The 19,967-nt window shown below is 54.2% G+C and overlaps 1 protein-coding gene across 2 annotated transcripts in view; it reads right to left on the reverse strand.

The window, feature by feature from the left end:
- SSBP3 (single stranded DNA binding protein 3) overlaps positions 1 to 17,935 on the reverse strand; it is a 55,731-nt gene extending 37,796 nt beyond the window's left edge. For both annotated transcript variants that reach the window (XM_030454789.1, XM_030454790.1), the window contains exons 1-4: positions 17,806 to 17,935; positions 17,566 to 17,638; positions 17,248 to 17,309; positions 16,641 to 16,725 (exon numbers count right to left, since the gene is read on the reverse strand). In XM_030454789.1, the coding sequence (XP_030310649.1) occupies positions 16,641 to 16,725; positions 17,248 to 17,309; positions 17,566 to 17,638; positions 17,806 to 17,861 (276 nt within the window). In that variant the 5' untranslated portion in view covers positions 17,862 to 17,935. The remainder of the gene's footprint in view (positions 1 to 16,640; positions 16,726 to 17,247; positions 17,310 to 17,565; positions 17,639 to 17,805) is intronic.
- Positions 17,936 to 19,967: the final 2,032 nt, after the last annotated feature.

Consider the following 19,967-nt stretch of genomic DNA (forward strand, 5'->3'; position numbering starts at 1 on the left):
GCGACAGAGGGCTTACAAAAGAAGGTGTGCTAGGGTGCTGTTTGCTTCTGCTAAGGCTGATTTGGCTGATGTGATTTGGCTCCCAGGCACTGAATGGGTGTTGGGATGGGTGACAAGGGAGCTTGAGGGATGGGCACCAGGATCCAGAGGCCTCTGGATCAGTCCCTGCATGAAACCCCGCTCCATAATGACCAAAAACCCTTAGCCTGAAGGCTGTGCAAGCTACTGCCACCAGAGAAGTGCAAGCACAGAAGAGTGTACACACACCACCACTGCCTCCTCCACACCTCTTCCCAGCAAGTCATCCTCAGTCCAACACCACCGAGACCAGCATCCTTTGTTTTCTGCTTTGTTTTCCTTCCCTCAAGCCTGGGCAGCCCTCCTCCTCCTCCTCCCCATCCTCACCACCACCGCCCCGGGGCCAGGCTGCAGCCCAGCAGGTCCCCGGGGCGGTTTCTCAGAAAGCACAACCGTTTCTGCAGAAAGTTGGGCAGCTTGGGCCAATAGCAGGAGTTCCTTTAATCAACGTAAATTGCATTTTCTGCAGATAAGTCTCCTGCTCTCCACTGCCAAGCAAAAGCCAGCCTGGACGGCAGTAAAGAAGAAAAAAAAAAAAAACAAAACCAACACAACCCCCCCCAACACCTTCCCCCTCCCCCCCGGAGGCTGCAAAGTCACCGCAGAAGCTCGCGGGGTGATTATTTATAGCCTTTCCCTCTGCAAAAGCCAAAAATAATTGTTCCAGCCCAATTACCGAATTTCTGAGCTCTCGGCTCAGGGGTAGCCACAGAAGAGCCTTAAGCTGCTCACAATTAGCACCCAGAGAGGTGGGATGGCCAACGGTGGCCAGCATCTCCTAAGAGCCGGCACGGTGGTGCTTGCCGGGTTTTGGAGAGGAGAACGTGGCCCATGAAGGTAACCTCCATGGGACTGAGTGGGGGCTCCAAAGTGGCTCCCCATTAAATCATTTCTATTGAGGTTTTGCTGAGGTCTATGCTGAACATCAGAACCCTCCATGAAAGCCAAACCACGGACACAGGTGGGGAACACGCATAGGGGAACACTGAGTTGGGTTCCTTCCACCCTGTCCTCCTGAAGCTCAGCATGACCAAAAGCATTCTGCAGCACCTGGCACCATCAGCAAGATTGAGATGACCTTCCCAAGTCATGTCTGCCATCCCTCAGGTCCCCATCCCTCCTTACGAGCCCTTTGATTTTGTTTAGAGAGTGTTTTCCTCCTCCCTTGGCTCAAACCACTCACACCACCACTGCCTTTTCCACCACCAGTGAAGGCAAAGAGGAGCAAACATTGTGCACGGGAAGAGAGGGAAAGAGCCAGGAATCTGCTCCAAGTTCCCCTTTCTAAACATATACTAAAAAACCAACACATATTTCATCAAAAATGCTGGTGGCCAAGGGGCAATCCAGGGCTGCACAGATGCCATGCTTTCAGTCAAAACTCATCTCTCAGGTTGGGTATCACACCTTTTAGGGATCTCCATCTCTTGACAACCCCATAAAGAACAACCTAACCAACTGTAACCCAGTACTTGGAGGTCTCAAAAACATATCCATTTTGTAAGAAGCAGGTAAAGCAGAGGGAAACCCAGCTGCTGCTCTGGTGGCCCCAGCCAAAGAGCCAACAGGAGCCTGGCTGTGGAGAAGCCAGAGATGTTTCCAAAGCCAACCCACAAGTAAACATGTTTGTTTCTTTTTGGAAACAGCCTAAAATTTTTCTATACTGGGGAAGGAGTTTTCCTTCAGTAGGTCCTTTGGGTGGACCAAATGTGTTGTGCTGATCTGCTCACACAACAATTGCCTGAGGTCCCCATGAGATGGACCCAACGCTGCAAAGCACCCAGTTGCCACGACATGCTTCCAGTTCAGGCAGCCAGTGAAGCTTCAAATGCTTAAAGAAAAAAACACAACAGGTTTTGAGCACCCACAACGTGCCCTTTTCCTTCTGCATGGACTCATCACACCCCATGCTTTGTCCCAGAGAGCGAGGGGGGGGGGGGGGATCCTTGGAGATTCCCCCTCCATGGGACACCTCCAACCAGCACCATCCAACTGAGCTTCAAGCCTACCTAGAGGACCACCTAAGCCCCAGCTTGGATGGATAGGGGGTGGGGGGACCCCATCTTCACCCCAGCAAGCATGGTTCCCCCCTCCCCGGGGCGGCTGCGCCGGCTCCAGCCGCTCCCTCAATCCAAGTGGAGCAGATGGCAGGCGCAACACTTACGGCTTCGCTTTCCAGCCGCCACGGCAGAGCCTCAGTGGGGCGGAGGCGGGGAGGGAGGGAGGGGGGGGGAGATGGCTTTTTCTTAAATTTTTTCCCCTTTTTTTAATATATTTTTTCCCTGGGAGTTTTAAATTTTCTTTAAAAAATTAATAATAATAATTAAAAAATTAAAACAAAACTCCACACGTCTAACCAGGTGCTTGAAAGCCCCTGGCAGGCAGAGCGTGGTGCTGGGCATTCTGTCTGTGCTTGGGGGACCAGCTGACAGCCTGAAATTCCCGTTGAGAGGGACAAATCCTGGAAAGCCTCATGAAGCAGAGATAGGGGGGAAAAAAAGGGATGAAGTGATCAAAGAAGGGCTTTCTAGGGATTCTGCTAGCTTGCCTGGATTTCTTCCCCTTTGATGGCTCATTCCCTGCTCACCCATGGGCGGCTTCTGCCTTTGCCACCCCAGCAAGGTGGTCAGAGAGTTTGGGAAAGCATGTTCTGAGTGAAGGAGACCTGGAGAGAAAGCCAAGCCATGCTTTGGCTTGGACATCAGTCCTCATGTCTGCATTGGTTAAGATGGAGCAAGGGAGATGTTGCCACCTGAAGCAATGAGGGACATTCACCAGCTTAGGGACCAGAGCTGCCCCGGTGTCCCATGCCATGGCACACCACGTTCCTTGTGTCCTACACCAATGGCTCAAACCAGTTTGGGGTTGTTTTTTTTTGGTGTGTGCTTCCTGGTGGAGACCAACCCCTAGAATGAGGCTGGGAAACCATAAATCTGGGCATCGCAGACACCAGATTGCTTTCAGCAGCCATGCTCTGCACAGAGCTTGGTGATAAGTAACAAAAAAGTCTGCGCTTTGTGCCGCTGATTTCTTGTCTGGGGATGCATAAAACCTGGGAGATGACAGATCTGCACCTCCATCCAAGAGCATCCCCGTGCTGGCTCTGCTGGAGAGGCAGATAAACAAAGGCAGCTCTTCCCGGCGTCCGCAGGCAGCTGCCACCACCACCGTGGAAAAAAAAAAACAAAACAAGAAACAAAACAAACAAAAAAAACCCCACCAACACAAAAGAGGTCTGAACCACCGGGATCAGCAGGAATGGGATGCTCCTGGCGCTATCCTGCCTCTTTTATTCCCTTGGTAGCCACAGGGAGCTTGGCCCCGGCCCCTCGGGTACCTCCCGACCACTCAGCATCACGTGGTGATGGGGAAAACATCCCGGTTTTGGGCATGGAAAACAACCTGGTCATGCCAGCAAAGAGCCCAATGATGGTTTGGACCAGGCTGAAGGAGTTCTGAGCCAATGGGTGTGACAGGCACTTGCCCGGATCCCAAGTGGGACACAGAAATCCAAGCACCCATCTGACGGCACACAGGGGTTGGGGGAGATCAAACACCTGGCAGGGAGGTTTTCTGATGGGGCTTCTCAATTTAGATGTCCTCACCACTGGCAAGGGGGGTGGGTGCTCACCAGTGCTTCATAGGGGATGGTTGGGACAGCAAGGGAAAAGGGAGCAGGCTGGGAAATGCCAACTTGAGGATGTTTCCAAGAAAAACAAAACAAAAAACCAAACAAAAAAGGCCATGGCTGCAGCACCAAAACACCCAGGTCTTGGCCCATCCATAGGAGGGCATGGGCTGGTGGTGCTCACCTGGCCTCACTGGCTCAGAGCAGCCTATAGCTACTGGAATAACACTGCCATGCTCCTCCCAAACCCATCTTCCATCCCCAAAAATGCTTGCTAGACTCCAGCACCTCACCTCCATCCCCTTTCCCTGCTGCTGCAAACCCCCACTCCCTTTTTGTGCCCCACCAGTTTGGTGCCCAAGCCCCAGCTCCCAGCATCCAGCTCCAGAGCCCCACTGCTAGGCTTCAAGGGGCAGCACGGACCCCAAAATTGAGGGTCTGGAAGTGCCAAGGAGAGCTCCAGGGGGCAACACGGGTCATCTCACCAGGTCTCGGCAGCAAATCCTTGGGGAAGAGGGAAGGCAAAGCAGGAACCCATCTTTGCAACCCCAAAGGTGAATCAGTAGCTGCAAGAAGCCCTCACTCTCTCCCGAGCCACCAGCTCCTGGGACACACCAGCACCCAGGGAAGGGGACCAGGGAAAGGGGTCACCATACTGTTGGCCCCCCCGGGGCTTTGCCAAGGAATGCCGGGGGCGGCAGTGGGGGGAGCAGGCGAGGCGGCGAGGCTGGGAAGGGAACCAGCTGGAGAGCCGCAGCCTCATGAAATAATGAAATGCCAAACCAACCCCTGCATCTTCCACAGTCTCTCAGGTCACCTACCAGATTAGGAGGCCTGTTGCTAAGGCAACCATATCTTGCAAGTGCTAGCTGAACTTCCCCATCGTTTTTAACCCTTTAAGGAACAAAAAAAAAAAAAAAAAAAAAAAGAAAAAAGAAAAGAAAAAGAAAAAAAAGAAAGGGAAAAAAAAAAAACCATAAAAATAAAATAAAGTAATGCCAGTGATACAACTGGCGGGAGACCGGTGGAGGCAAAAGGGAGAGGGGGGGCAGCTGGGGAAGGGAAATAAAAAGAAAAGGAGCCCCAGCAGCCGCCTCCTGCCCGCTGCACGCCGGGCTGGCTCCCTTCCAGGCGGGTAATAAAATTATTCGGCATCCACGCACACACGCGAGACCCGGCAAACTTTCGATGTGCCTGGCACGGCAACGGGGAGGGGGGAGGACATACCCCCCCCCCAAAAAACAAACAAAAAAAAACCCAACAAAAAAGTCAGGTTATGCGTATGAAACCTGGCACAAACAAAGCCAAAAATTGAACTTTTTTTTTTAAAAAAAAATAAATAAATAAAAATACAAGCCCCGGCGGCCTCGCAGACGCTGGTGCTGCGGCGAGCAGGCGGCAGTCCGGCGCCACACAGGAGGGGACAGATGGTGTGGGGATGGAGGTGATGGGTGCCCGTGGCCACCCCGGGTGGTTTGGCTGCAAGCAAAGGGTGAGAGCACCCACAACAGGGGTACACGGCTTGTGGTCTATGATGGTACAATAAAATAAAAGTAAAAAAAAAAAAATTGCCCCCTCGCCACTCTGGGGGGGTCACTTTATGATGGGGATGGAGATGTGATTTCCTCCTCCAGGTGGGAAAAAAAAAACAACAAAAAAACATTTTGAATGCACACATAAGAAGGGAGCCCCAGATAGCGCAGCTTGGTGGGGTAACAGGGAACAAGAAGGGAGGGGAAAAAAAAGAATAGAAGGAGCAAAGCAATGCTCTGGCAGCACAAGAGGATAAAAAAAAAAGAAAAAAAAAAAGGAGGGAGGGGAGAAAGGCATGGAAACGAGGAGAAAATGTGGAGCAGCATAAATCAGCGCATGGGGGGAGCTGGGGAGGCACAGCAGCACGTGCTGTGCTCCAAGCGTGCGGGCAGTGCATGACCAGCTCTTGCCCAGGAAGTGAACCAGCCTCATGGACCAAGGAAAGAGGCCCCCACACCCCCAGGAGGCTAATTCCATGTGGGGCACCACCCAGTACACCATCGTTCTCCTGTTAGGATATCTTTGGGAAAGAAAAAGCCTCTGCTGGCATCGATGCAGAAGATGCTCGATGGCAAAAATTGAGGGGATCCTCCTTTTCCCACCCCTGCTTCAGGGTGGGGACAGCAAGTGGGATAATTCCTGCTGAATTCCCCTCAAATGAAGGCAGAAAGATGGAAACTTGCTCCCAAAGCCACCCTCTTCCCCCCCTGCCTGCTCCAAAAATCACAATAAAGAGAGGAGCAAGGGTCCATGCAAACCTGGCCCCGCTTTGCTCTGGGGCTGCAGTGAGATGGGCTCATGGCTGGGCACCTGGGGGGTTCCAGCATTGCCACCCAGCTCCGGTCCTGCCCTCCAACCTCACCCCTGAACCTTGCCAACTGGCAGGAGAAACTTAATTAGCCACGTCCATCAAGCCCAAACATCTGTAACCAGCAAAATTTACAACCAGAAATAAAGAGGAGTGACCTTCGGCGGTGCTGAAAGACAGTTGGGTTCTTGTATTACAGCGGCGGGGACAGGCAAAATTCATTATCTCTAACAGCCGACCTTACAACCAGATTAAACACAAGAGGCACCAGTTCCATCTCCCTGGACCTGCCACAGTCCCTGTCCCAAGCATGGGAAGCTCCCCTCTGCCACAGACCCCATGGCTGCAAATTCAGCTGCTGTTCACAACCGTGTGCATCTCCATCCAACCCTCCAACCCAGCACAGACAATACAGTGGGGCTCATCCCACCCCACCAGGCTGAGGGGGTCACATCCCTCTTGGTCCTTCTCCAGGGAGATGCTCACCTTCCCTGTGAGCATCTAAGGAGTACCAGCTCCTCTCTGCACCAGGGATGCCACAGTGATACCCAGAGCTGGTGCTGCAGATGTTTGCTCACAGGAGGCAAAGGAAAAACACCTGGTTTGCAGCCCACAGCCAACCAACCAGAGCGCATCCCTCTGGAAATAATCATCATCATCATCACAACCCAGCACGTGTACATTCCCCAACACGAGGGCTTTTGTCCTGAAGATGCAGCCAAGGCTTTCACCTCTGGCTGTGAGATGCACACAGTGCCAATCACCAGCCAGGGAGGGAGAGCCTGTTATTTTCATCAGAAGATGTTGTCTGTGGGGACTTTCAGCTGCCAGCCAGGAGAAACAAGCCACCAGAGAAAACTTGAGCCTCCTAATAGCTTTTTCTTCACTAGCCCCAGGCCTGGCAGTAGCTGAAGGGCAGCTCCTTCTCCAGAAGATGAGCACCAGTGGGGCCAGCTGGTTTCTCCCATGTTGAGCAGCAACAAGTCAAGCTGCTTGGAAAACACTTAAAAGTGGGGGGGGGAGTTTCAAATGGACCAGGCGGATGGTGCACGGTGCTGGAGCAACGGTAAAAGTTAAAATTAATTAGCTGGCAGGATGACAAAGAAGCCATTGTGCAGCACAGTGGAGCAATCCAAGTACAAAGGCTTTATAGAAGTCATGTTGAAAACTCCTTGATGACTTCAGGTAAGGAAGGACAAGCTGTCAGGACGTGCCACAATGCCCTGAAGGGCTCTGGGACAAGCAAGTGTGCTTTTAATGATGAAATGAGCCCTGGGAACCCCAGCCTGGACTTTCTCTCTACAAAAGACTGACAACAAATTGAAGCTCCAGAGTGTTACCGGTGCTGCAACACCCAGGATACAACAAAACCATCTGGTTTGGGTCTTCCCATGGAAAACTATGCTTGAGCTAGGCTGAAGATGCCCATGTGCAACACGGGCCAACCTCTGCTTCCTTGTGTGCCCCCATCTCCAGCCATACTGCATCAAGCACAGCCCTGCTGAAAGCTCCCCTGATGAGACCACACATCCCCTGCCTCAAACCAGACTCCCATGAGGGTCTTACAAAACCAGACCTACCTCTTGGTTCAAGCTTTGGCAGAGGAAGGCCCCCAACAGCCAAGGGGTCTACATCACCACCAGGCAGATCCAGGTTCTGCTCCTGGGGGAGGAGCATTGCCACCTCCCGAGCTGACGGGGATGTGGGAGCAAGGCTGAAGCTCCCAGGGAGAGTCAAGCAGCCACGACCCCCCCTGCCTTCATCCCCCTGGCCCACAGGCAGATGGGCAGTGGGGGGGGGGGGGGGGGGCTGGGTGTGATTTACACCCCACCAGCTGCACAGCTCTCCTGCAGAAAGGAGACAAGGGGGAGGGAAGCACTTCCTCCATCTCCTCTCCCCTGCAAGCATCACTCCTGCTCAGGAGGATACTCAACCAGCCCCTACACCCCCCAAGCTGCCCTGATCCCAACAGGTCTCCCCCAAAAATGGGGCCAATCACCCAGCAAGGGTTGGGCAGAGCGAGGAAGATGCTTTGGCAGGGGAGCAGAGCCCAGCACGATGCCACCACAGCCTTATCTTCTCACCCCAAACCAGGAGGCACTGCGAGGAAGCGCCCTGCCCCCTTCCTTGGTGTGAGCTGCCTTTTTTTTTTTCCACTTAAAAAAAAAAAAAAAAAAAAATACAACCCCAAAACAACAAACCAAGCTCCCAGCTCCTCCCCAGCCCAGAATGCACAGCTTGGGGCAGGCAGCAACTTGGGGACAAACACACACATACACAGGTGGGCTCTGCCAGCTGCCTACAGGGGTGATGAGGGGCTTTTCCTCTTTATGATCATCAGAAATGAATGAACAAGAGCAGCCAAGGTTTGGGGCACCCTCACAGCAAGCCTGTGTTGGGAGGAAGGGGACACCAGACAGCCACTCACCTTGGTGAGCACCCATTGGTGCTGCACCCCAGGGTGATGGCAACCACACAGGTGGGAGCTGAGGCAGGAGGGAGAAAAAAAAACCCACCTCAGGTGAGAGGGACAGGTTCTGGGTGGCTGTTGAGAATGCCACAGGATGCTAGCACCTCACCCAGCCAGGCAGAGCAATGCTCACCGGCACGGCAAAGCTGCTGCTGAGCATCCTCTGCTTTGGTTTGTAGCCAAAAAAATCCCAATTATAGGTGCAAACTCAGCCTCACGAGGCTGTGTGAAACCTGCCCAAATCCAGGGAAAAAAGGAAGGGGAAAAAAAACCCAACCACCCCAGATCCTGCTTGAGGCAGGCAGGAGGGGCAGCCAGAGCTCATTTTCACTACAGAAAGCCACCGCACCCTGGGAGGAGAGGCACCAGATCAAATGTTCAAGGGTTGATGCAGAAACATTTAAAAAAAAAATTTAAAAAGAAAATATTAGCTTAAGACACAGCCAGAGGTCTTCCTTTGGACTTTATCTTGTGGCAGCAGGCTGCAGCTGAGCTGCCTTGCACACGGACGGACAGACAGACCCCACAGCCTCCCACCCAGACCAAGGAACAGAGAGGTGGAAATGTCCTCACTAAAATCCCAGGGAGGAGGAAGGGTAAGGCAGGTGGGGAAGCACTCAATGAGCAGGTGGGAAGTACTGCTCTGCCCCAACCAGGGTGCCAAACATAAAAGCACACATGCTTTTATTTATCTATATCCCTATATTAATCTTGATTCTGTATATCACATAGATTTGCATACACACACAAAATATATATATTTTGCTTAATTCTGATGTTAGCAGCCTTCACACACACAGCATCAAACTCAAGGAGTGTGCATTTCTCAGAAAAAAACCCAGCAAAACCATTTAAACACACAAATCTCAGACAAAAGGTGTCTTACACAGGGGACACTGCACCTCACCCATATCTATACCTTACCCAAAGCCATTCTTGCCCTGGCTGGGCACAGGGGATGGCTGTCACCACCATGGGATGCAGGGATGGGAAGAGGGAGGTGGTGGTGGTGGGAGAACTGGATCCCACCACACGTGGGAAGCGACACCCACAAGCAGCCACCCCCTCCCCCTATTTTGGAAAACCCCCTGGTTGCACAGCTGTAGCTTTGAACTCACTTGTGGCCAAATGAATGAAAAAAATTTTAAAAAAATAACAAAAGGAAGAAAAAAACCCCAAAAAACACCACCCCAAAGCGAGGGGGAGGTGAGGGATTTGTTTACTTGCTGAGAGCCCTTCATGGGGGAAGGCGCCGCTTCCACCCTGTAGAGCCCCCGAGTCCCAGGGGGTCCCTTCCCTCCCCTCCCAGCCCCAGGGGGTCCCTTCCCCAGGGATTTGCAGGGTCAGGGCCTGGGAAGGAGAAGATGGGGGAGGGAGGATGTGCTCACGGTGATTAGGGCTGAGCACAAGCCTCTGCTGGAGTTTCATGACCTGACCCCTAAATGGGATGCTGGAGAGGTGTGATGCTGGTAGGGAGGGCAGCTTGGTCTCTGCTCCCGGCACTGGTGGGCTGGCATGGACCAAGGAGGGGGCACAAGATGCTCTGGGAAGCGCATCTCTTCCTTCTGCTTACAAGGGAAAACAGGATCAAGTGCTCCAGCACCTCTCTCCCCAGAGGACCCCCCCCCCATGCCAGCGAGGGCTCCCTCCATTTCAGTGAAAGAAGAGAAAGAGCCGGAGCCCCCCGCCCGCTCCCCGGGCCCGGCTCTGGCAGCTGTTTCCAATAGATCCAGGGCCGGCTTTCCAAGAGAAAAATAGGGAACAAAAGGTAGGAGAAAATCCAAGTTTCCAAGGTAAGGAAGGAAATGATCAGGAGAACAGGAAAGCCTCACTCGTACCCAAAACACGGCGTCCTGACCTAACGAGCCTCCTCGCTGCCAGCCGCAGGAGGACAGCGATCCCCCCCCAGCACCAATCCCGGCCCCTCGCCCTCTTTGTTCCTCCAAAGGGACCCCAGAACGCCCGGGAGGGCAGGGTGGAGAGCTTTGTGTGCTCTCCCAGAGCTGAGCATCTGCTGGGGGCTGGGGAGGGGGCTGCTGCTCCCCCCTTCACCGGGTCCCCTCGCCGGCCTCACCGCTCGCCCACGTGGCCGCCGGGGCAAACAATGGGATGGGGAGAGCGGGCTGCTGAGATTGCCACCAAGGCCTTCCTCCTCTGTGCCTTCCAGCAGGAGCTGGCCCTGCTCAGGCACCCGTGGGGGGGTTAAAATAAAAAATATTACAGAAAATCCATAGATTAAAACAAACAAACAAATAAAAAATTACTGCCTCGTTGCTGCATACGGGTTGGCACCAGGTGAGTATATACCAGGGTGGGAGATGGGGCCCACCTCAGGAAGTGGGGTGGTACATTATCCATCCCTGGAGGTTTTTAAGAAGAGACTGGATGTGGCACTCACAGTGCCATGGGCTGGTAACCATGGTTGTAGTGGATCAAGGGTTGGACTTGATGATCTCAGAGGTCCTTTCCAACACGGATGATTCTGTGCCCACACGCCCCACCACAGCACCCAAAGGTGCAGGGGGTCCCCAGCCGTGGTACAAACCCCCACCTTCCCTCATCCTGCCAGACAGGATTGAAGAAATCCTCCTCTCTCCTCCTGTCCCACCCCTGGCTTTTCAGGAGAAAAGCCCTCCCAGATGGGAGCCAGAGAAACTTTGCATCTTCACACCATTTGTTGACAGAAACCCCATCCCCTGCCTCACTTTTGCAGAGGCGCTCGGGGTGGGGTGGAGGGAAGGGGAGGGGAAGGGGGGGGGAAACGTCTGTTTCCATTTGAAACTGTCAAAATTAGCATTCAGTAATTAAAAATCACACCCTTTCTCTTAATAACCTAACCAGCATGATACAATCAGGTTGTGCCAACTCTTTAATCTAATTGACTAATTACAGATTTTAATTTAGTCAGTTACTGAACAACTGTTGACAATTTGTTTTCATTAGGGACAGAGCAGGATAAATATTTAGGCTCCCCAGTCAAAGACTAAGACATAAGCTCTGGGCTCTGACCTCCAGTTTTGTGCTGGTGGCTTCTCCATCACCATCACCCATGGAATGGTGCTGGTCCCAAACACCCTGGCTGGGCAGCAGAGGCTGCTCCAACAGGATAACCAATACTGTTTAAAATACAAAATTAAACTAATACAGCTTTCCACAGCATGCCAGTGAAAGTGGAGTTTAAGGGACCCTGGGGGCTTGCAGGCTGGATGGGCACACCAGTATCCTAAACTGGGAGGGGAAGGCTGAGCCCAGCGTGCAGCCAGGAGAGGGAATTTCTGTATTTATTCTTTTTTTTTTTTTTTTTTTTTAAGTGATGTGGAGTTTTGCAGCTGCTCCTGGCAGCCTGCCACTCCCGAAGGAAACTCCTCTCTCCAGTTACCTACCAGGGAACCCTGTCCCTGCAGAGCAAAGCTGGATGGAGCCCAGGCAGAGCACGATCCTGCATGGAGACAGGACGGAGCTGCACGTGCCCCAGCCAAGCCCCATTCCCAATGCTCCAGAGATGCCTGTGGGGCTTCCAGGAACCACATGAAGGTGGTCCCAACCCTTCTCCCTGTCTTGTGACAAACCTGCCCCCAAAACATCTGCTCTTCTGTGAAATAAGAGTTCCCAACACACTGGCTGTAAAGGGCACATTGCACAGGCACTTGTGGAGCTCCACCGCCACCACTGCAGAGACACTCCTGGAGCTCCACCACCATCATTACAAAGGCACTCACACAGTTCCACCCCCACCATTAGAAAGGCACTCAGGGAGCTCCACCATCACCACAAAGGCACTCATGGACCTCCAACACTGTGTACAGAGGCATTCACAGATCACCACCAATGCAGAGCTACTCATGGACCACCACCATCACGTATACTGGTCCCACACACTCCCCACGCAGACATGGGAGCTTGAAGGAATAGTCTTGCAGCCTGTGCTGGTTCTGGAGCAAGAAGACAGATCAGCACAGGGGAGGCAACAGTCACACCAAACCCCTCCTGGATGCAGAACATCTCCTCCCAGGAGGGCTCACCTGTGGCCATTTCAGCTGCTGAGGTGCCACACCACAAGATGACCACACAGATGCTGATGCTGTGACAAGATGCACCCCCTGTAGCACAGTGACATTCAGGCAGCAATGCTGGGACACAATGCCAGTCCAACAGCCAACTGGGTGGGTCACAATGGGCAGATCCAGCAGACAAGGACCATTTCCCACACTTTGCCTCCAAAAGCATGGCTGAGAGGGCCCTTACAAAGCAGTGAAATGGCTGGGTTTGGGGTTCACACTCTAGTGCATGGAGACAGCCCCAACCCATGCTACCAACAACAGCCCAGACCCTTGAGTTTCCCCATGCTCCTCAATGAACAAAGTCTAGCATGCCAAAACCAGAAAGCCTGGATACCCCCATCCATGTCTAGGAGCTTCAGAAACCCTTTTAAAGATCTCAGTCCAAAAAAATACCATTTCAGATAGTGAGGAAAAAGGATGAGAGGATGAGAGAACATGAAGCCAAAACACTCCCCACATCTTTTTCCCAAGCCAACCTTCCCAGCAGCAACTGCAGCAGAGCATCTTTCCAAACCAAAGTCAGGAAGAACTGCAGCAGCTTCCCATAGTTATAAAAAATAATGAATCAATGCTTTGCATTAATGGCAAGATGAAGCCTAGATCTTGACTGGCAAAGAAAACATGCTCCCAAGTGTGGGTCTTTCTCAAGGGGGAGAACCAAAGGGAGCAGAGGAGGGGAAGGATGAAGTCAAACTCTTCATCAGACAAAGGCAACCCTGCACATCTGACACACCGAGCTGGCCGTGAAGGCAGAGCAATACCGCAAGAAAAAAAAAAAAAAAGAAAAAAAAAAAAGAAAAAAGAAAGAAAAAAAGTATGTAGCAACAGTCAACTAGATTTAAGTTCATTTTCTGTAGCTCGAGGCCAAAATCGACTGAAGTGGTTCTGGTGATCAAGTTTTCTGCAATTCCCCTTTCTGTGTATTAGCTCTTTGACAGAAATTCACTGCGGTATTTAAACTGGCAGTCATCACCACTAACTCAAATTGTATTGGCTTTCATGGCGTTGAAATGCTCAACTGCCAGCAGCCACCGGCCAATTCCCAGATAAGGTGGTGGCTGAAATCCCCTGTCACACCAAGAGATCCTGTTGCAAAAGCTCACCCGGCCCCGGGAGCGCATCCTGACGCCGGCACGCTGGCCACGGGGCTCTGCTTGCTGGAGGAGCCCAGACCAAAAGCTATGGGCTGAGGGGTTTTTGGAGTTGAGGGATGCACGTGGTGCTTCTAACTTGGAGAAGCTCCTTTGATCCATGTGAGAGAGGCAGTAGTAGCAGAGCTTGGTAATAGTATTCAGACTAAAACCCCTGCTCGCATCACCTCTACCCCAATGAGGGCCTTTCTCCCCTCACCAGCCTTTTGTCCCAGCTGAGGATAAAAAAACTTGGGAAAAAGGTAAAAAGCCATATTCCTTAGCCACACCAAGAGCCTAAGGCTCTCAAAGGTCCTTCCCTCCCAAAAAAAAAAAAAAGTGAGATTTCTCCCCTTTCTTTCTTTTTTTTTTTTAAATCTCACTAAAGAGTTCAATATGAAAAACTGGAGGGGGAAATTGGCGAGCTGTCCTGCTGCTCCTCTTAGTTTTCATACAGTTACTCTGGGAAATGAAGTGGAAATGACACAGCATGCAAATCCCATCGTTAGCACCCCGCTAACGAGGCGCAGCGCTGGCTCTCCCAGCCCAGCACCCCTCGGGCACCGGCTACAGGAGGGCGACGTGCCAAACCCTGGCTGGCTTGGCACCACCACGCCACTCCTGGAGCACCCCCCTGTTCTGTCCTTAGAAGAGCAACGGTAAATAACAGCACTTTTGGGTAAATAAACACCGTATTTTGGGCAAGGGCCACGCAGAGATTGTCCCTCTTTGGCCAAGTATAAACACGATGCTCTACCCATCTGGGCCAAGACTAGTACTGGAGTATTTTTAACCATATGAAGTGATTCACGACTTGGTGGTCCAGTCGTGACCATTTTGTAGCCCATTTTATCTGCCAGCTGATGGGTGTTGGGTTTGGTGCTTGACAAAAACCTGCATTTTCACTCTGGTGCTCATCGGCGAGGCTGGCCACCACGCTCACCAGCACCAGCAGCCTGCCCTAGCAGGCAAGCTGGTGAGCAACAAGGTGCTATTCACACACTCCCCTGGTTATCATTTGGTTCTTTGGTCAATATTTAAGTTTTGGCTGGGTAAGTCCCTCACCCTGTAAAGTACACGGTGTGCCAGGAAAACTCCACTCCCTGGAGAGGGACTGCGAGTATCAGCCACCAGCCATGCCAGGGAGGAGAAGCACAACCCCCCTTCTGAGGTCAAAACGTGGCAGGGGAAACCAAACCAATGCCACAAGGCACAGGGGAGTGAAAATCTCCTTACAAGTCTTAGCCAAAAGGTAAAGCACTTGGGGCTGTTACAAAACTGCATTACACCAAGAATTAAAAACAATCAGGATTGTGTCTATTTACTGTAAGCTTAAAGCAATGTGTATTAAAGAAGTTTATGCGAATCATCTAATGCACTCAGGCCTATTGTTAGAATTATTACCAAGCTAAAAAAAGATTAATTTCTCTAAATACACTAAATCCTCAGACACGACGAGGAGACTGCTGTGAATGGAGCATTACCACGTCTTGGTTGCTACTGTCATCTTCACCTGCGGCTTTGTCACCCAAAGATCTACCTTTGCTTTGCTCCTGGTGAGTCTGCTGTCCCACCCAGGCTCCAAAAGAACCAGAATTTGACCCAAAACACCCAGGAAGTGAGGGGCTGCCCATACCAAGCCAAGTACCGGTGGATGTGCTGCCGGATGTCAGCTCTGACCCTCAGTTCAGGAGTTCACCATCTTAATCCGACCCAGTAAAAAAACAAGTCATGCAGAAAGCAGCCACAGGGAGGGAGGGAGGGACAGACAGACAGACAAACCTCCACCTAGCAAATACCAAGCCCTGCTTTCCCTGTGTCTCAGCGGGACAGGCACCAGCTTAGCAGCCAGCTGAGGCTCTCCAGCAGCCTGGCACTGCCCATGCCCCAGGGCGACCACTCCATCCAACACCAGCCAGCAGAAGCACCACGGAGGTCTCCCGAGACACTCGCCTGGCGCTGCTCACCAGCAAAACCTCACACATCCCAACCCAGGCATGTCGAGGCAACGAGAAAACTTGGGAAGGGAGGAAAAAATGGTTTCCATACCATAGGTTCCCCGGAGGAGACAAAACCAGCTCCTGCTACAGGGTTTCAACTCACTTGACTGAGGTCCAAGCCCACAGCCAGGTGACTAATCCTTTGATGGAAATTCTTCCCAACGCTGCGGACGCAGGCGACGCGCACAGGACAAGAGCAGGCAGCCCACCCATTGCCCACCAGAGCCAACACGACACACATCCTTGCCAAGAAGAGCCCTTTTTTTGGAGGCACCTCAACACCAACATCCTGCCCCAGGAGCATCATCCCTGGGTCATGCTAATGCCTCTGCAGAGAACAACCCAAAATACTAACAGACAAGATCAGCCAAGGAGAAGGGGGGTCTGCAACACCACCTTCTACCAACCAGCAAACACCTTCTCTTTGAGGGAGAACTCAGACAACCAAGGAAGTCTTGCCAAAGGCATGGAGATATTAATTATGGCACTCAACAGCATTTTGGGGAATCCCTGCTTCCTCCCCACATCAATCCAACTCCTGCCCACCCTCCGAGGTGTCCTCAGAAACATCTCACCACCAACCTCTTAGAAAACACTTTGTTGCCCATCGTTATTTCAGAACTGCTTAACTCTTTACCAGAAGCCTGAATGCCTTTAAGTGCCTAAGATAAGTATCTGAGCTAATTTGCATAATTGCAACATTATGAAATACTGTTCAGTCAAATCAGAATACTGTCGGTTTAAAAAAAAAAACAAAAACCCAAAACGAAAAAAAAAAAAGAGAAAAAGAAACCAAACAACAACAACAAAAAGAAAACCCAAAAAAAACCAGGGCTTCTGCCAGTGGGTTAGGTTGGTTCACGGTGCCGCTGGAGAAGCAGGAGCTTCCCCAGCGCTGTAATTACCGCGAGGATTAGAAACTTGTTACTCACGTAGTCATGAAAGGCTTTGGCTTCACTCGAATGTTCACAAGTGTCTCGCCTTTCGGGAGCTGCGCAGTAAAGGTCCCAAAACACGCTGCGTGGTGGAGAGCACCAGGAGAGGAGGGAGAGTTACTCATGGGGCTGAAGGCAGGTAAGCAGCTCCCCACAACCCCGCTGGGCCCAGGGGATGGGATCTGGTGGCACGACCCAGCTCGATGCTGCTTGGACTTCCAGAAGAGTTGGACCTCTAGAAGTGCCGGATCACCGGGGCCCCTCGGGTTGGTTGATGTGGGGATGACCCAACATCACCCATTCCGGTGTTGGGAGCTGCAGCACCATGACCCACGCTCCCAAAAGGAAAAGTGGCCCTTAAGGGACAAGGAGGGTGGCACCTCGGGGACTCCTTCAAGCTGCCACCTTGCCCTGCAGCTGGGTCCCTCTGATGGCCCCGAGGGCTGCCAGGCAGGAGGCCTGTCCTGCCCTGCCCGCTCCCCCGGGGCTCACCGCGCCGCTGCTGACTCACTCTGCCCGTACAACCCCCCATAAACCCCCATCCCCAAACTCCCCGGGGTGCTGCAGGACCTCTCCCCCCCCCCCGCGTCACTCCTACACTTACCACCACCAGGAGTGCAGGAAGCCGGGGGGCTCGCCCAGCGTGATGTTCTTCTCCCACCGGATCTGCGGGCGAGAAGAACGCGGAGAGGGGGGGGGTGGGGGTGAGTGGGGTGGAAAAAGGTGTGTGGGGGGTCATGAGTGGGCGTTAGCCCCCACCACGGGCAAAGACCCCCCCGGCGCCGCCGCCGCCCCGCGCAAGATGGAGGGCGGGGAGGAAGGGGGGGGATGTTTGGGGGGAGAATAGAGAGGGGGGGATGTGAGGGGGAGCGGGCGGGCGTGCGGCGGCGCACAAAGGGCGCGGGGGGCGGCGGGGGCTCACCTCGGACAGGAAGGTCTGCGCCGACTTCTGGGCGCCGACGTGCAGCAGGTACTCGTAGACGTACAGCGCCAGCCTGCAACAGCCGAGCAGCGGGTCGGAGGGGGTTGGTGGGTTTCTTCTTCTCCTCCACCTCCCCCCTACACCCCCTCCCCAACCCCCCATCCCCTTTTCATCCCGCACAAAGCCGCCCCACTCCCCTCACCCACCCCCCCACACACACCAATCCCCCGCCGCGCTTACTTCTCCCGCGCTTGCCCGTCTGAGGGCACCGCCGATCCCTTCCCTTTGGCGAACATGTTCCGCGCCGAGGATAAGGGGGCCGCCGCTACTGCTGCTGCTCCTGCCACCACCGCCGCCGCCGCCGCTGCTGCTACTGCCGCTGCTACTACAGCCGCCGCTGCTGGGAGCCGCTCTGCCCGCCGCCGCCGCTGCTGCCGCCGCCACCAAGGGGAGCGCCCGGGGGCTGTCAGAGCTCCGGCCGCCGCCGCGCCCCCATCGCCCCGCGCCCGCCGCCACCGATCGCTGCGCCCGCCCGCGCCGCTGCTCCGCGCACCCGAACGTGGCCGCGCCGGGCACCGCCCCCTCTGCCCCCCCCTCCCCAAAACCCCGCTCCTATCCCTGACGGGCGTGCGCCGCAACCAATCAGCGCCCAGGGGAGGCGGGGACAAGCCCTGCGCCACGCCCCCCTCCCGGCGGCCTCCCGCGGCGGGGAAGGAGGGCGCTGGGGGGAGACGCGCGGTCCTAGTGTCCCCCCGGCTGGGCCGGCGGCCGGAGCGGCTCCCGCAGCGCCCGGCAGCCTCCTGGCCCTTTAAGGCGGCGGGACGCGGCGCGCAGCGCTCGCTGATTGGGCGGCGCCGTGGAGACCTGGAAGGGGGGACTTGAAACCGCCCGTCGGGAGGCGAAGGGGAGGGAGGGGGTGAGGGGGGGAGCGCGTCGGTGAGGGCGGGCGGGAGGGCGCTGCCTGTGGCCCCGGCGCCGGGCGGGACCCGGCGGGACCGGACCGGAGGCGGTGGCGGGAGGCAGGGGATGGGTGCCCCCGCTGGGTTCCGCCCGCACCCCAATGGGGGGGTTGCCGCAGGGCCTGTGTCTTTCCCCCTCCCCCTCACCCCGCTCTCCCAGGCCGCCAACTTCAGCGCCTTAAGTCACTTCGCTGCCCGTAAAAATGAAGGAGGGGGAAGGCAGCGCTTTAGGGGGAGGGGGGTGTCCCAGCCACACCGCCATCCCCTCGCAGTGGGTCTTGGGGAGGGTTTTGTGCCGAAGGGTGTGCGCTGCTGAGGGGTTGGCTACCCCTCGACAGCCATTCCCGGGGGAGCGGTGGAGCCCGCAGGTCAATCCAGCCAGGCTCCTGGTGGCTGCTTCCACACGCGTTGGAGCAGCACAACAATGAGGCCTTCCAAGAACAGCACAAAAACAAGGCCTTCAAAGACTTCTTCCCCTATCTCCACCTCCGAAACAACTCGCTGAATTTAAAAAAAAGAACACCAAAAAAATCCCCACCAGCGGAGATGGAAGCTGCCGGGTTGCGCGATGAGCTCCCCGTGGTTAACACGGTCTCACACATCGAGGCTCATCCTGAGAAGCCTTGAGGAGTTTGAGCGGGGCCATGTGCACCCTGCAACCCTCTGGCGAGGGCAGGGGATGGTTGGGGTGGAGATGGGAGAGCTGTGGGGCATGGGAATAAGTGCTCCGGCGGCGGGTAGTGCCGCTGCACCCCGTGGGAATGTTCCCGGCCATGGGGACCTGCCTGAGCAGGGCCAAACTCGCTTTAAAGCCAGGTTGAAAACAAACAGGGATGGGGAAAGAAAGAAAAAAAAATAAAATTATCTCCTTGCAACGCGGTAGGTCGAAAAAGGATGGAAAACTTGAAGTTGTCTACAGATCCTCTCTCTTTGGGAAGGGAAAAACCTGGTGCTTTGCAGGGTGGGGCTGGGGTGATGGTGAGACAGGCGTGAGGGGCTCTGGTCCCTGCACGCTTCTGCGGCTGAGACCTGAGGGCCAGGCCAGCCACATCCCAGACTTCGTGTCTCCCAAGTCTTCACATCCCTCTGCTCCTCCAACAGGCTCAAAAATAACCAGGAGCCTCCCCTGGGACTGAGGCTATGGGATAAATTTGACCTTCCAGCAGCACGTGAGATGCTCACTCAGTATCCCTGGTTAAAAATAATACCCTCATGTTCTGTACCCTCTGCCTGGAGGTGGAAAGCACTAATGCTACCGGCATGATGGGCACTGTGCCCACGGTAGCTAAAGGGCCTCTCTGCATCCAGAATATCCCCCTGCCCTGCTCCCGCTCATCAGGACCTTGTTTTTCCTTCTAACTCATTGATTTTCTGGAATAGGTCAGTAGATCCAACCCAGACACCTCCTTTTCCCAACCCCTGGGATCTTCTGGGTTATACAGC

This window comes from Calypte anna, chromosome 8 (assembly GCF_003957555.1).
Source record: "Calypte anna isolate BGI_N300 chromosome 8, bCalAnn1_v1.p, whole genome shotgun sequence".
Classification (NCBI taxonomy): Eukaryota; Metazoa; Chordata; class Aves; order Apodiformes; family Trochilidae; genus Calypte; species Calypte anna.